Source organism: Mixophyes fleayi, chromosome 5, assembly GCF_038048845.1.
Source record: "Mixophyes fleayi isolate aMixFle1 chromosome 5, aMixFle1.hap1, whole genome shotgun sequence".
Lineage (NCBI taxonomy): Eukaryota > Metazoa > Chordata > Amphibia > Anura > Limnodynastidae > Mixophyes > Mixophyes fleayi.
Genome location: NC_134406.1, coordinates 139994561 through 140009384, shown reverse-complemented (window position 1 = coordinate 140009384; position 14824 = coordinate 139994561). Strand labels below are relative to the sequence as shown.

The following is a 14824-nucleotide window of genomic DNA, read 5'->3' as shown; positions in this document are numbered from 1 at the left end:
ATTATTGATGTGGGGAAATGCAGACTGCGGTGGTCTTTTATACTTAACCCCTGATTGATGTTGACATTTTCAAGGAGTGATATACTCACATACAGATAAGTGATTATACAGCCTTTACTTACCTGACCAATTATTGCATTTGGAAAGGACGAGCTAAATGGGAGATCTATTTTATCCAGCTACCTTTTTGCATGAAGGGCTGCTCAGTCCTGAAGTTAGCTGTGCACAGTGAGTCCCGAGGAAATCTTCATAAACCATCAGTGTCCCAATGTGCAGCAATACACAGGTGACCATGATTGGTCCTGGCAAATACTGTATGTCATTCTATTTCCAACTATTGGCTTGTTGTAAGGAGTTATAATTACAGTTTGGACACTTGGATATCATATAGTCCATCACATAATGAGTGATTTAGTTACAGAGGGGGGCGAGCTGGCCACTCGACCCTTCCAGGTACTGTTTGAATTACTAACAATGTCCAGATAGGACTTGATGTTAGTATGTATAATATATAAAATATATATGTAATTTTTAAATTAGACTTGATAATCTAGTAACTATTGTTCTAACCATCTTGGACAACCCCATCATCATATACATTTGTGTACATATTCTATATGTGATATCAATGTTAAATAAGTGTAGATAATAATGATATAGTGATATATGTACATAATATGTAGGAATTTGAGTGTATTCTGCCATATCTGTTTAATTTTTATTTGATATAAACAAGGTGACTGGCTCTCTTTATTGTGTTTTTTTTATTAGGACAATCATACTAACACTGTTGCTAAATATTGAACATGTGCTTAAGAAATTACTACTTAAAAGTATAACCACCCTTGAAATAACCTACACATTTTCAAGTACAGAATGTGCTGCCTTTCCTAGCTCTTCTGCCACTCTCGACGGATTTGCCAAAGCTAATTCTCTTTTGTCATTCCAGTTTGACATGTGGGGTTCAGTGAAATATCATAGTATAAATGTAGTAAATGGCAAAGAAAAGGGAATATCTACATCTATACATTACGTTTGGCTTCATTATGGAGCTGTACAGTTATGCAAACATTAAAAGGAGATAGTTAAGGAATGTTCTCTACATGCATGGTATCCAAAGCATTCTGGATTGTGACATAGAGACAGCAGCTGTCACAGGACCACTACTGGCTGACCTAATTGCATGATGTCCTGCTAGGGTAATGTGATCCCTTCCTTTTGCTTCTGAATCCTGTGCTGACAGTGAATAAATACCTTAACTTCCATCATGACTTCTTTTACATGAGATTCTGTGCTCTTCTACTATTTTCCCACTTATTTACCAATTCAATTAACATGGGCTGAATTAAGTATTTTATATTCACAGTGTTTTTGCCACTTTGGTTATTTGATTCAGATTCTGAGTTAACACCTTTGGGAAATTAGTGGAAAAAGTGAAGTAAAGCAATGTGTTACATTTCAAATGGGCCAGGTAGAGAAATATTAACCCATTCGTTGCCACTGATGTAACTTTTCTGTATAACTTATAGAGTAAATATAAACATATATAAAAGCCCATTTTCGATTTGAGTATTTCACTTTACAAGGTGAAAGTGATTACTAACGCACCACCACTGTTACGTAGCCATGGATGTGTTACCTAATGTATGCAGCTACCCACTGCAGCAGACTGTTTGCCATTACCTTCCAGCCATCAGATCACTACTGGTTACAAGTTCGGTGAACCTAGAGAAACAGCAGCGGCAGCGCAATTATGTTTGGGTACTCTGGACCCACTGGAAGTGAAACGCGACCTTCAGGTCATATACTCTATCCTTTAGCTAATAAACATTGCCTTTATATTAACTGAGTTCGCTGTCTGGGAGTGAAAGGACAACCTTCTGGTTATTTGATCCCTGAGCTCATGAGAGTATTTTAGCCTATTTACATTTGGAGGCATATCCTCTCTGATAGTGATAAGAAAAAGATAAAGATAAAAAAAATAAAAGATTATATAAAAAGTGTGTGTCTCATGATCGGGACACCAAGGGGCTCACACTGAATGCAATTTGTGTGTTTGGCATATAATACGATTTTTTACTTCTGGGCAAGCGCGCAAAGCACCTTTTCTGAAATTAGTGGTTTTTGCACATGCACAGATGTACAAAAGCATTTTATATGCCAGAAATGCAAAGTGCATTCAACTCAGCATGAGCCAGTAATTTTGTGAAAATAGCTAAGAACAGGATTGTGATGAAGAACAATTTATGATTTTTGCCTGCTTGTGGTTTTGGTTGTTTGGTGATTGCATACAAGTTTAAAACGTGACATAAGTAGAATTTATGAATTCTGAACTGCTATGCTTAGTAGACAATTTGTGTATAATCACCATCATTACCATTTATTTATATAGCGCCACCAGTTCCGCAGCGCTGTACTGATAACAGAGCTGGATTAAGGCTTTGGGGGGCCCGGGGCACTTAAGACAGGGGGGCCCCTAAGATCTAAAATTAAGGGCATAGTGACACATTCTGCATTACAGCACGTACAGCCCACAGTATGACACTTACAGCTCTCCCAGAGGGCTCGCTTAGGTTGTCTGCATAAGAAAAATCATTGCTTCCACAAGCTAAAATACTGTACATTAAAACAATCATCAAAACACCACATTAAAATGGGTATTGACACCACACATTAAAACTAGCAATGATATCACACATTAAAAATACCATTGATAATGTACACTAAAACTAGCAATGATACCGCATGCTAAAACTACCAATGATACCGCACTTTAAAAATAAAATTTATAATGCACATTAAAACTAGCAGTTATACCGCAAATTAAAATACCATTGATAATGCATCACTGGGCATGGCCAGGCCACCCTCCTACAGACAAAAAACTGCATTGTTGTGTACACCACTGAATGGTCACCAAAAATTGGGATTGTCCCACTAGAATCACAACATTTCACAGACTTTGCTGCTCTCTCCTACCTGTTCTTCTCACTTTCACCACCTGTGCTGCAGGTTTCTTTAGTTGCGGCTTGTCTGGATCCTGGAATGTTAGGGGCCCTATTTGGAGAAAAAAAATGGGTACATTTAGAAAATTACAGCCACCCCCGGCGTTAAATCAGTACCACCCATGATTAATAATTAGGCCTTCCTCCAGCCCCAGGATTAAAATAATAGTATTCACATTTAATAAATAAACCTATTTCCCTCCCTACAAACAGCCCCAGCAATCAATTAATAGTATTTACATTTCAGAAATATACCTATTTCCCGCAACCGTCACTGCCTTTAAATAATTCATAGGCACATTTAATAAAGGGACCTCATTCTCCCCAATCCACCCCATCTTAAATTAATTGTCCCCACTATTGTGTCTCCCCCCCCCCTTTTTCCTCATGCTATGTCTCTCACCCTTTTTTCTTATACTGTGCCTTTCTCCCCCCTTTTTTCTCATGCTGTGCCTCTCCCCTTTTTCCTTACTGTGCCTCTCTTCTCCCCCTTTTTCCCCCATAGTGTGCCTCTCTTCTCCCCCTTTTTCCCCCATAGTGTGCCTCTCTTCTTTCCTTTTACCTCCATACTGTGCCTCTCTTCTTTCCTTTTACCTCCATACTGTGCCTCTCTTCTTTCCTTTTACCTCCATACTGTGCCTCTCTTCTTTCCTATTTCCTCCATACTGTGCCTCTCTTCTTTCCTTTTACCTCCATACTGTGCCTCTCTTCTTTCCTTTTACCTCCATACTGTGCCTCTCTTCTTTCCTTTTACCTCCATACTGTGCCTCTCTTCTTTCCTTTTACCTCCATACTGTGCCTCTCTTCTTTCCTTTTACCTCCATACTGTGCCTCTCTTCTTTCCTTTTCCCTCCATACTGTGCCTCTCTTCTTTCCTATTTCCTCCATAGTGCCTTTCTGCGTTATTCCCTTTTTTTTTTTACTTACCTTTCTGTTAGCTTCTTTCTTCTCCTCTCTTCTGTTTTTTTTTTATCTTTCCTGGTCCTCTCTGCGCTGCTCCTCACTGAATGACAGGCGTGCCTTGATGATGTCACGCCTGTCATTCAGTATTAACAGTGCAGAGAGGAGGGAGGAGGAGGGACGCCAGCGCCGCGGTGAGGTGAGTAGTGTATCTTTTTTTTTATTTTTTACTACCTGGCTCCCCCCACCAACGAAGGGAGCCCCGAACCCCCCCCCCCACCTTCCGCCGCCGCTAAAAAGAAAAGTGTAAAAAAAAATCAAAAAAAAAAATCAGAAGTTATGCGCGTGGCGGCGGGGGCCCTCGGAGAGAGGGGGGCCTGGGGCACGTGCCCCCTGTGCCCCCCCCCCTTAATCCGGCTATGACTGATAATATTTGTCATCTACATCAGTCCCTGCCCCATTGAGGCTTACAGTCTGAACTCCCTAATATACACATTCCCTAATATTCATATTCCCTAATATACACATATTTTATCATCAGCCATTTAACCTACCAGGAGGAAACCCACACTAAGTGCTAACCACTTAGCCATCATGGTGCCTACATTATTACATTGCATTTTATGAAACATTTTTAAGCAATGTTTTTTTGATCAACATTTGTTGGAGCTTAGTGTGAAGTAGAAATGTATAAATATTAGTTTTAACATTCTGTAGTAAGTTTACTCTTGGTCTATGGTTTGAAAAGGGCTGGAATTCATTTTGGAATCAGTAATGCATATTTTATTGGCACATACAAAAATATTAAATCAAGCTCGACCGCCTGAAGTGTAAGTCAACAAACCCTTGAAAGCAAAAATTATACATATGTAAAATTATTATTTCTTCTTCAATTTGGAATGCAATCTGATTTGTAACCAACAAATTCTCCATATCAAATGCTTACCACCAGCTATCACAGGCGGTAAACCCTACTGAGAAAACTTTTGCCAAGTTTTTCCAGCGACAGCTGGAGAAAGCTAGATTTGGGATTATTGGTTTGGACAGTCAATGATTCATGAACCTACAGTGTTTTAACAGTACTTTAATCATATGCATCCTATCAGAAAAGTGACACAAATTTGCTGAGCCATTACAACTGTATTATGCAGGTTAATTAATCTATATGCCATTGCAATAATTATCTTGTATTTAAATTCTATTTACAGTTTAACAAGGAGCATTGTAAAAAAAAAGTCAGCCACATAGATGAATATTTTACTACTTATAGTATTATTATTTACAATTACATATATAGTGTTAGCATACTCTACAGCTCCTTACAATTGCTGTTATATCAATAAAAGATAACTGTGAATTGTAATGAATTAAGTACACTATTATTATTATTATTACTAATATTAATAATAATAATAATAATAATTATAAAATACTTATAACAAGTTTCTTCTAAATGTTTACACTTTTTTAAGCATATGTAACAACATACAGATGTAATCACAGTTTATATACTGTATGTTCTGCTATGATTCTCTCGTGTATATATGTCCTGCAGCGCACTTCTGTGTGAGCAGTTAATACTAAGGGACCAGTACATGGTCCAATAACCTTACTAACTAACTCCTGGCCAGCTAATCATTGTGCAATGTGTTGAAATTGTGCTGGTAATGAAAACGATTTTATTCAATTCATGTTAGGTTTTGACAAATAAAACTTTAATTGTAGTGTGGAGATTTTAGAAGCATGTCATAATATGGCTAAACGCATGGAATGATCAATATTAATTTATATATCTATTTGCTTCTTTCACACTGCAGAGTTGAACATGAGAGAATCTGAAGTACGAAGAGTGTGTGATGAATCAACATGTAAATATGGAGGTGTGTGCAAGGAAGATAGTGATGTTCTGAAATGTGCCTGCCAGTTTCAGGTAAAGACACTTCATTTTTTTTCTTCTTATATTCTGATGCTTAACCACAATGTTTATTTAGCTTTGTTTAATTGTTTTATTTTCATATTTTATGGTCTTCCCTTTAAATAGACTACTATTAAGGTGCCAAAGCAGACAATACAAAACAACTCTCATAAATAATTGTATTTAAAAAGAAATGCTATGCTACAAGTCTGAGAACCAATCAGCAGGCAGACACAGCTGCCCTCCAAATTCTGAAGTAGAGATCATGGAACTGTTTAAACAGAATCATTATAAGTAGCTGAAAGGACAACTAGTGCTATACAAATGCTGTATGTAACATTTTCAGATTGTCTGACCTCAAAATTTTCTAAAACTCAGTTAAAAGGGCACAGCACAAAGCATGTAAAATGTAAAGATCACAGTTGTATATAATCACCATTTATTATTTATTTACATTTCACTTGCTTTACACAGCACATTTTGGGTCTCATTTATGGCTAGGCACGTCCTAGGTCAATTCTAAATGGATGTATAAAAATTAAGGTTAAATTGGTTCATATAAACTTTTCAACCTAGTCACCTGTTTTTTTGCCAGAGATGGGGCTTTTCTCCCTTTGATAAATAGAGTCCTATGTGACTGATTTCTTTTACTATGATCTGGATTTAATTACTACTTCCACTTCTACTGCTCTATTATTATGCCACACATTATGCCACAGACCAGAAGTGCGCGATGAAGAGGCGCACCGTGAAAAAGTGTAAAAGTTACATCTGAAATCTCCTACCACCTTAAAAATACCCAATTTATTAAATAATTATTTGTTTTCCTGCTAAAATATTGCAGTTTAGCCTAATTTATGTGTTAAATTAATCATGAAAATGAGGGAACTTTGAGACTGTTTTTTTCACTTATCCCTTTTTGTGCTTGGTGTTTTTGTCAGAAACCTATACGTACTTGCACAATTCATGCCAGTACCAAAGTTAATTTTATGCTATACCTTAGCTGTTTTCATAAATTATCTCCAGTGACACCAGGTAAATGATGTGACTGGAAACCATGGACACTACTGTAAACAATCAAAAGAGATGAGATCTTAGGTACAATTTGATATATACTTACAGTTTATCTAACCAACAATGCGTGACAGGTAGGGAAATCTTTTGTAGAAATAATCAATATGGCCTATACTTTTAAATCATACTTACTAACTTTCTAAAGTTGGATTCCGGAAGCCTGCCGGGGGAGGTGGGCGTGATGGGGGCAGGGCTCCAAAATTTGCGTCATTTTACAGCAGGTGAATCGCGGCGTTTTGGACCTAATTCTGCCCAAGTAGGCAGATGCGGTAGATTGCCACACTCTCCCGGGAGTCCAGGAGACTCACGCGAAATGCAGGAGTCTTCCGGACATTCCGGGAGAGTTGGCAAGTATGTTTTAAATATACATACTCTATATTAAAGTTATCAGATATTCTAACTTGACTTTTTACTTTTTGTTTTAAGAATTAGGTTGGTTCAGCAACTTAATATTGCATTCAGAAAACTTAGTATTGTGTAGAATCAGGTTTATCAAGTCTGGATTTTCATGGTTTTCAAAACAGCATATAAGTGATACACATACATCCACATCAAAGTTACAGCAAATTTCTGCAGAAGTCTTGAACACAATCCACTAGCAAAACATTGCATTTGCATGTTGGGTAAAAGTATATTTAAGATTTGATGATGTTAGTTTGAATCCTTTTTTAATTCTATTTTTCTGGTATTTGGTGAATTATCTATGATGGGACATGAGATTGTGAATTTGCTGCACCTGTGTTCAAGCTTAAAATGATTATGAAATATAGTGGGCCACTTGTTAGTCCTCTCTTTCCAAATATTGAATTCCTGTATATCAATCATGTCAATTGTTGTTAAGATATTTCTAAAAGTTTTTTCAGTTTCTCAATCTTTTAGCCTATCCAGATGTCTATGAAAATCATGCAGGTGCATAATTGTTTACTGTCTTTCTGCCAAAACGGAAAAAAATGAAAGCTTTTTGAAAAGCAGATAATATTTTATAGTATATCTATTGACTGATTCATATAACAAAAACAAATGTACACTGGGGGTTACAGGCAAACTTTAATGATATTGGGGCAAGGCACACACTTTAGGCTTCAAGGAGAGTTGGAAGTAAGCGTCTTTTTTCGTAAAAGACACATATTGGTAGAGTGTATGTGCACAAAAATGCATAGGTGCAAGATTCAGACGCTTCTTACACTTCAACTGTATTATACCTCCCAAATGTCCTGATTGCAGCGGGACAGTCCCAATTTCAGGGTGCCGTCCCGCTGTCTCTCCCAGGAATATTTTTGTCCTGTGGGTGGGAATGTTGAGGGATGGGAGATATGTAATGGTCAGCTTAGCAATTTACAACACTAGGCAGCCCTCTGTGAGTGTGGCCACACCCCTGGTACAATCTGGCCACACACACATTTTGGAATGGTCATGCCCACTGTCCAAATGTGGGGACAGACATGTTAGGAGGTATACCTTATATTTAAGGAGGCACACAAGGGAAGGGGCCTTCATAGGCCAAGTGCAGTAAGTGTGTTTAGGTAAATGCAGTGTAGTCTGACCTGGAAGCAGATTTATATACACCTGGCAGGACGCATTTCTCTGGCAGGTGCCAGAGGCCAAGGTTCAAAATGATGACGATATGAAACTAGCGCATATGCGCGTATAATAAAGACCTGGATACATCTTCCAGCTCAGATACTTCCAGCTCAGCATACTACGCAAATTGCATGTTTTATTCAGACGTAATTTACATCTGTGTTTTTTGCATAAATACTGATTACTGACAGAAGTGGGGTAAAACCTGTTCATTTTGATTGCTACACCATGATAGAAGTAACTCCTCCAAATATTCACAGTCTCTCCCTCGTAAATTTTATTCCTTCTTCAAAACTAAACCTTTTTTACATATTGCCTGAATAGCAAGAAAATAATTACTCATTCTGCAGTCAATTACATTTTACCACACTACTCAGAGTAAAAACAGACATAGTGGCACAAAATTAGGTGTATGTCACAAAAAACCATGAACAAACTAATTGTTTTTCTGTTTTTGCAAATTACCTCTTCTTCTTACCAAAGTTTTATGGCTTTGTTCTACTAGTTGTGAATATTACATAAACTGTAGGAATATTTAAATAATTCATTTATTTTCCACTTGTGAACTTTTTTTGGGAGTAATTGTTTCAGCTTTCTGTGATTTTTTTCCTCCACTTCATTTCAAGAGCAGTTCCTTCCATTTCAAGCCAGGTTAGAAAACAATTCAATTTTTTTTTTAGCCTTTTCCTAATCTGATAGGATTGGGCATTGGTAGCTAACAGGGTACTGTCATTAATTAGTAACCATTTTACTTGTGCCATTAAATGGTATTATAGCACTGGCCCGATTTGTGACTAAAAGTTCATGGTTCAGAATGTATAAAAAAAAATCCTTTATGGGTATATTCCCTTCTCCTCATTATAGGATTCAAGTGAAAAAACAAGCACAACAATACAAAAAAAAAATCAACACTTCATTTATTAAATATTTTGAATCAGCCTGAGTTTTAACAGTAAATATACATAATATATATTTATTATTTTTCTTTTCAAGTGTTACACTTGCGAGTGGTTTTTATTGCTTATTTCATTTAACCCTCCCCCCCCGCTGTGTTACAGCCAAGTTCTTGATAGAAGATATGTAAGGCCATACAGGTTGCATGAAAAATGTTATTGCTTAGTCAGGTATTTCCAAAAAATGTCAGCTTTGTAACAGTATCTTTAGATGTCACAGAGCTTTTCCAGTAGTAATTAATAAAATGAAAAAATCTCAATAATCATCTCCCCCTCCTTACAGGTCCCCTTTGCCCACTATGCCCCTGACATTATATGCCAAGGGGGAATTTCCACACATTGACTTCCAAATTAGATATGCAAAGTATTTCCTGTACAAATTACCATTGTTCATCCCCCAGGCTATAAAACACTATTATAGATGTGTTAGTATCTGTATATTTAACAATACTTATTGGATATTATTTTTGCAGTGCCACACTAACTATGTACCAGTTTGTGGATCAAATGGAGACACTTATCAAAATGAATGTTTCCTGAGGAGATCTGCCTGCAAGCAACAGAAAGATTTAGCTGTAGTAACAAAAGGTCCCTGCTTTTCTGGTAAGAACAGTGTATCATCATAAACTTGTCTTTAAAACGTTAGTAGGGTATAAATATGTCCTAAAGAAATGTGACTCTTAATCAAAGACTGTTCCAGTGTCATATCTCTTGGCATCACATGTGTGATTTACACCATACTTTCAGAATATAAAAATGGCAGCAATTCGGTCTCTGACTTTATCTTTCTTTGGATAATGCAGAAAGGTGATGGAAGTATAATGTAACCAAACACACTGCATTTTGGGTAATACTGCACTAGGAATACTATACTTCAATATCTTTTATATGTACTTTCTCTTCTTTACCAAGGTTTGCAGATAAACAAGATCACTGCAGCTTTACTTTACTATGTTTACTGATAAGATCACAATGCATCTGTGTATATTACAAGTTATTGTGCCAGGTAGGGTAGAAATACCAATGTTCTTTGCCTACCACTTTATTTCAGTATATCAGTATACCTCTGTTTTATAATATATGTTTTATAATCAATACCAACTGGTTATTGAGGTTACATGCAGGTTCATTTTTATTTATGTTTTCACATGGTGTACCCAAAAGAATGTATCAGAGCTATTTACCATTTATCTAATACAGGAGATATGAGGTATGCCAACTATTGCAGCATACTGCAGTCCCCATAAAGATCACTAGGGACTGTGATCTGGTTTTACTTTTCAGAGCTTGAAGTCTTTATCTAACACCATCTGAGGTTTCTCGTTAGCACAACTTCTTTAAGTATATGCATATCATGTCACCAATAGTTGTGTTACAATTGGTGCAAAAAAATAAAATCCAGGAATAGTCTAGGGAATTAAAAGTGTGGTAGACTGAAGCTACTGCTGTTGTCCTGTTGTTAGAAGTTCTTACATTACTGCAACATAAGCATTAAAAACTACAGTACAGAAACACACATATATATATATATATATATATATATATATATACACACACATATATGTGTATCAGTGTCTTTTGTAATACCTTATTTGTTGAGGTGCTTTACATGTCATATTGAGTATTGCTTTAGAGTCTATAAAGAAACAGTATTAATATAGCAATACTGGGTTGCATGGTTACACAGCGGTTTACTTTGCTGCCTCAGAGTGCAAGGGACATGAGTTCAGTTAGAACCAGAGCCCTATCTGTGTGGAGTTTGTATATTCTGTCCGTGTTTGTGTGGGTTTCCTCCCACAGTCCAAAAACATACTAGTAGGGTATTTGTTTGCTAAAATATGGATCATAGGGCAGGAACTGCTGTGATCGTCTTCATATCCTGTGTAGAGTGCTGTGTAATATGATTGGGGCTATATAAATGATAATACTCTGACCGAGCGGCCCGGGGGCCGAGGGGCCCCCGGGCCGCTCGGTCAGACCGCTACTCGGGCCGGGGGGGTAGGCAGGCCGGCCGCCACCCGGATGCAAAATACAGCACTTTCCCCCGTGGCCGCATCTGATAACATCAGATAACATCATCAATGACGCGGCCGCATCCCCTGTCATGTGATGCGGCCGTCTGTGTGCCCCCGGGCTTCCCTCTCCCAGCCCGCGCCTGACGATGACTGAAAATGTTATTTATTAGAAAAGTATCTGGAAAAGTATCTGGTTGTAAAATCCAAAACTTTTAAGTTACCGTAATTATCTTTGAGGTTGTATTTTGCCATTTCAATTTACAGGCTTCAGAAAACAGATAATGCAATTAACACTTTTCTATGAAATTCAGTAATAGCATATTATTTGAAGTTCTCAACAGAGATTTAGTGATTAAAATATATCTACTAATATAGTATAAAAATATATGAAATACATACATTACATCAAATGGATTACATTAATAAAAAAAAGCAAATATGCCTATATGGCAAAGGCAGAAGCAGTTTAATAATGCATGTGCATCAGTAAGTTAAGCTATTGTCTCATTGCATTTATTAGATTTGAATATATTCCATTATTATATTTTGTAATAATAACTTCTGTACCCTTGAGAGTTATATTATTTATATCTAATAGGGCAAAACAAAAAAGTTGCCAACAATTGACTCCCATTGTGACTAAAAAAAGTAAAAAATAAGTATATAGATAAAAGATATATGCTATACCTCACAATATTCCAAAGCAAAAGACAATACAGTGGAACAAAATAGGCACATCCATGCCAAGCCCAGTCAGGTTTGATATTGATATACAATACACAGAGCTATATAGTGGCCTCTAATAAATACAGAGAGCATTCTAGTAACATCTATAGAATGCAGAAATCGTTCTAGTGACCTATATACAATACACAGAGCATATTAAACAATATACAACAGAGAGAACTTATTAATGACCTCTGTACAATCCAAAAGCATTCTAGTGATCTGTTTACAATATAGAAATACAGAAAGCTCCCCACAATACAGAAATCGCCCCTTACCAATTTGCAAAGCAGAGAGTATCTTGATAAATTATATACAATAGATAGAATATTCTAGTGACTTCTATACAATATAGAAATCATTCTAGTGATCTCTGTACAAAACAGAGAGCATTGCAGTGACATCTTTAAAATACAGAGATCATTATAGTGAACTCTATTATGCATGACTAGAAGTCATGAGAATACTTTCTGTATTATATAGTGATTTCTAGTGAGTAATGTGCAGTAGGTGTAAGATTTAGATCCCTTATACCTCCTTCTTAGAGGCAGTGGTGCTCCTATTAAACTAGCTTCCTCTAACAAAAATGTCTCAGAATAAGGTGACACACCAAGAAGCTGGAACAAAGCTTCTTATATGCTCATAAGAGCTATTTTATTATTTATTTTACAACAAATGTTATAACAGGAATAGTGCATGACGTATTCTACCCCTAGTGAATAGTTTGTGTTCCCTGAAACGTTGTGCACTAGCCTTGTTGTGGCATTGGTTGTCTTATAAAACAAATACATTTATTCTTATACATTCTGTACTAGTGATTACTATATAATGCCAACACTCTTCTGGAGGCCACTATCAGACCCCTAAATCTTTGATGGCTTTACAATGTAGTCTACCCCGTATTTCAGTAGGCATTACTATACAGACCCCAGACCTAAGGTGGCGGTATCATACAGACCCTAGAGCTAAGGTGGCGTTACCATACAGACTCCAGGTCTAAGAACGCTTTACCATATTGACCCCAGGGATGGCGTTACTATACAGACTCCAGACCCTAGGTGGCATTGCTGTATAGACACCCAGACCTAAGGTGGCATTACCGTACAGACACAGAGCTAAGGTGGCATTGCCATACAGACCCCTGAGCCAAGGTGGCGTTACCATACAGACCACAGAGCTAAGGTGGCATTACCGTACAGACACAGAGCTAAGGTGGCGTTGCCATACAGACCCCTGAGCCAAGGTGGCGTTACCATACAGACCACAGAGCTAAGGTGGCGTTACCATACAGACCCCAGACTTAAGTTGGCGTTACCATGCAGACCCCAGGTTTAAGGAGGCGTTACCATACAGGGGTGGGGTACGTATTCCTGATGATAGTAATGGCGACAACAGTGACACCAACATAGAAATCACAATTACCATCAGTGCGACAGTGAGTAAATATCTACATACCATTCTCGGTGAATCTCTGCGTTTGGCCCCGCCCCCCGCTGTCAATTGATGCGTTTGCGTCATTACATCACGGGGTGCCCCCCATCATGCCCACCTCCCCCGGCAGGCTCCCGGAAACCAACTTTCTAAAGTTGGTAAGTATGTATTATCAGTGTTAGGCTACAAATACACTGCCATCTGCAAAGCGTTTTTTAACACATGTTACAAAGCATGTGACCTGTATATAAACTGCACTAAGTTTATCTACGCATTTTTATGCATTTGTTATGCATTTAGACGTGTAGATAAATGTGTTTAATTTGCATTTTTTTAAAAAAACAAGCCTGTGAAAAAAACACTTGTGAAAGAAGCATCTCATTGCATTTACAATGCATTCCCTTTGACATCAATTTAAGTTTATCTGTAAGATGTATGTCATATCTGTAAGGTGATTATCTGGTACTACGGAAACTCTGGTGCCCTATAAATAAATGGTAATAACGATGATGATGTCATCAGACCTACTGAATTGGAACAAGAAACCTTAAAAAGAAATACACTGCAGTGCAATGCAAGTTAAACACACATGAAATGTTTCATTTGGTGCAATGAGTTTTATTTTCACAGCCATTTACATGTGCATAACTTGCATTAAAATTTTAACGCCACTAGTTGCATAGCCTAAGCCTCAGACGATCTCCTAATAGGATCTTTTTAGAGACGGCTGGCAGTAGTTACTTTTTCTCCAAGAGACGGACCAAAGCGAGTAGCAATTTTACAGTTTAGTGCATTTGTAATCCTTACAGGGATAGATCAGATGCAGCTCATTCAACAGATCCATTTTTGTTATCATTTGCAGTATTGTAACAATATTATCTTTCCACACAGTAATATGTACAGCATTTCTTATATAGCAGTGTGGTTTCTATATACATCATCTAGCTGCTTAGTTATATAATACTGCACTGAATCATAAGAACTACTTTAAAAGGTCTGTTATTCTTTTGCTTACATGCAGTGACATTGCTGGACAATTAGACACATTATCCTGGCACACTAAATCCTATTAATGATTCCCCAATCACGTTTAACCATCCACACACATTTTAAAATTTTGTTTAGTAATAATAAAAAGGTAGTATGAAAACTAAGATGAGTGCCAATATACATATATATATATATTTTTATATATATATATATATTTATATATATATATATATA

At 37.1% G+C, this 14824-nt stretch overlaps 1 protein-coding gene across 1 annotated transcript in view; it reads left to right on the top strand.

Annotated features, from left to right (window-relative positions):
- TMEFF1 (transmembrane protein with EGF like and two follistatin like domains 1) overlaps positions 1–14824 on the top strand; it is a 210724-nt gene that overhangs the window by 75362 nt on the left and 120538 nt on the right. The window contains exons 2-3 of the mRNA XM_075212887.1: positions 5723–5835; positions 9902–10031. Coding sequence (XP_075068988.1) covers positions 5723–5835; positions 9902–10031 — 243 coding nt within the window. The remainder of the gene's footprint in view (positions 1–5722; positions 5836–9901; positions 10032–14824) is intronic.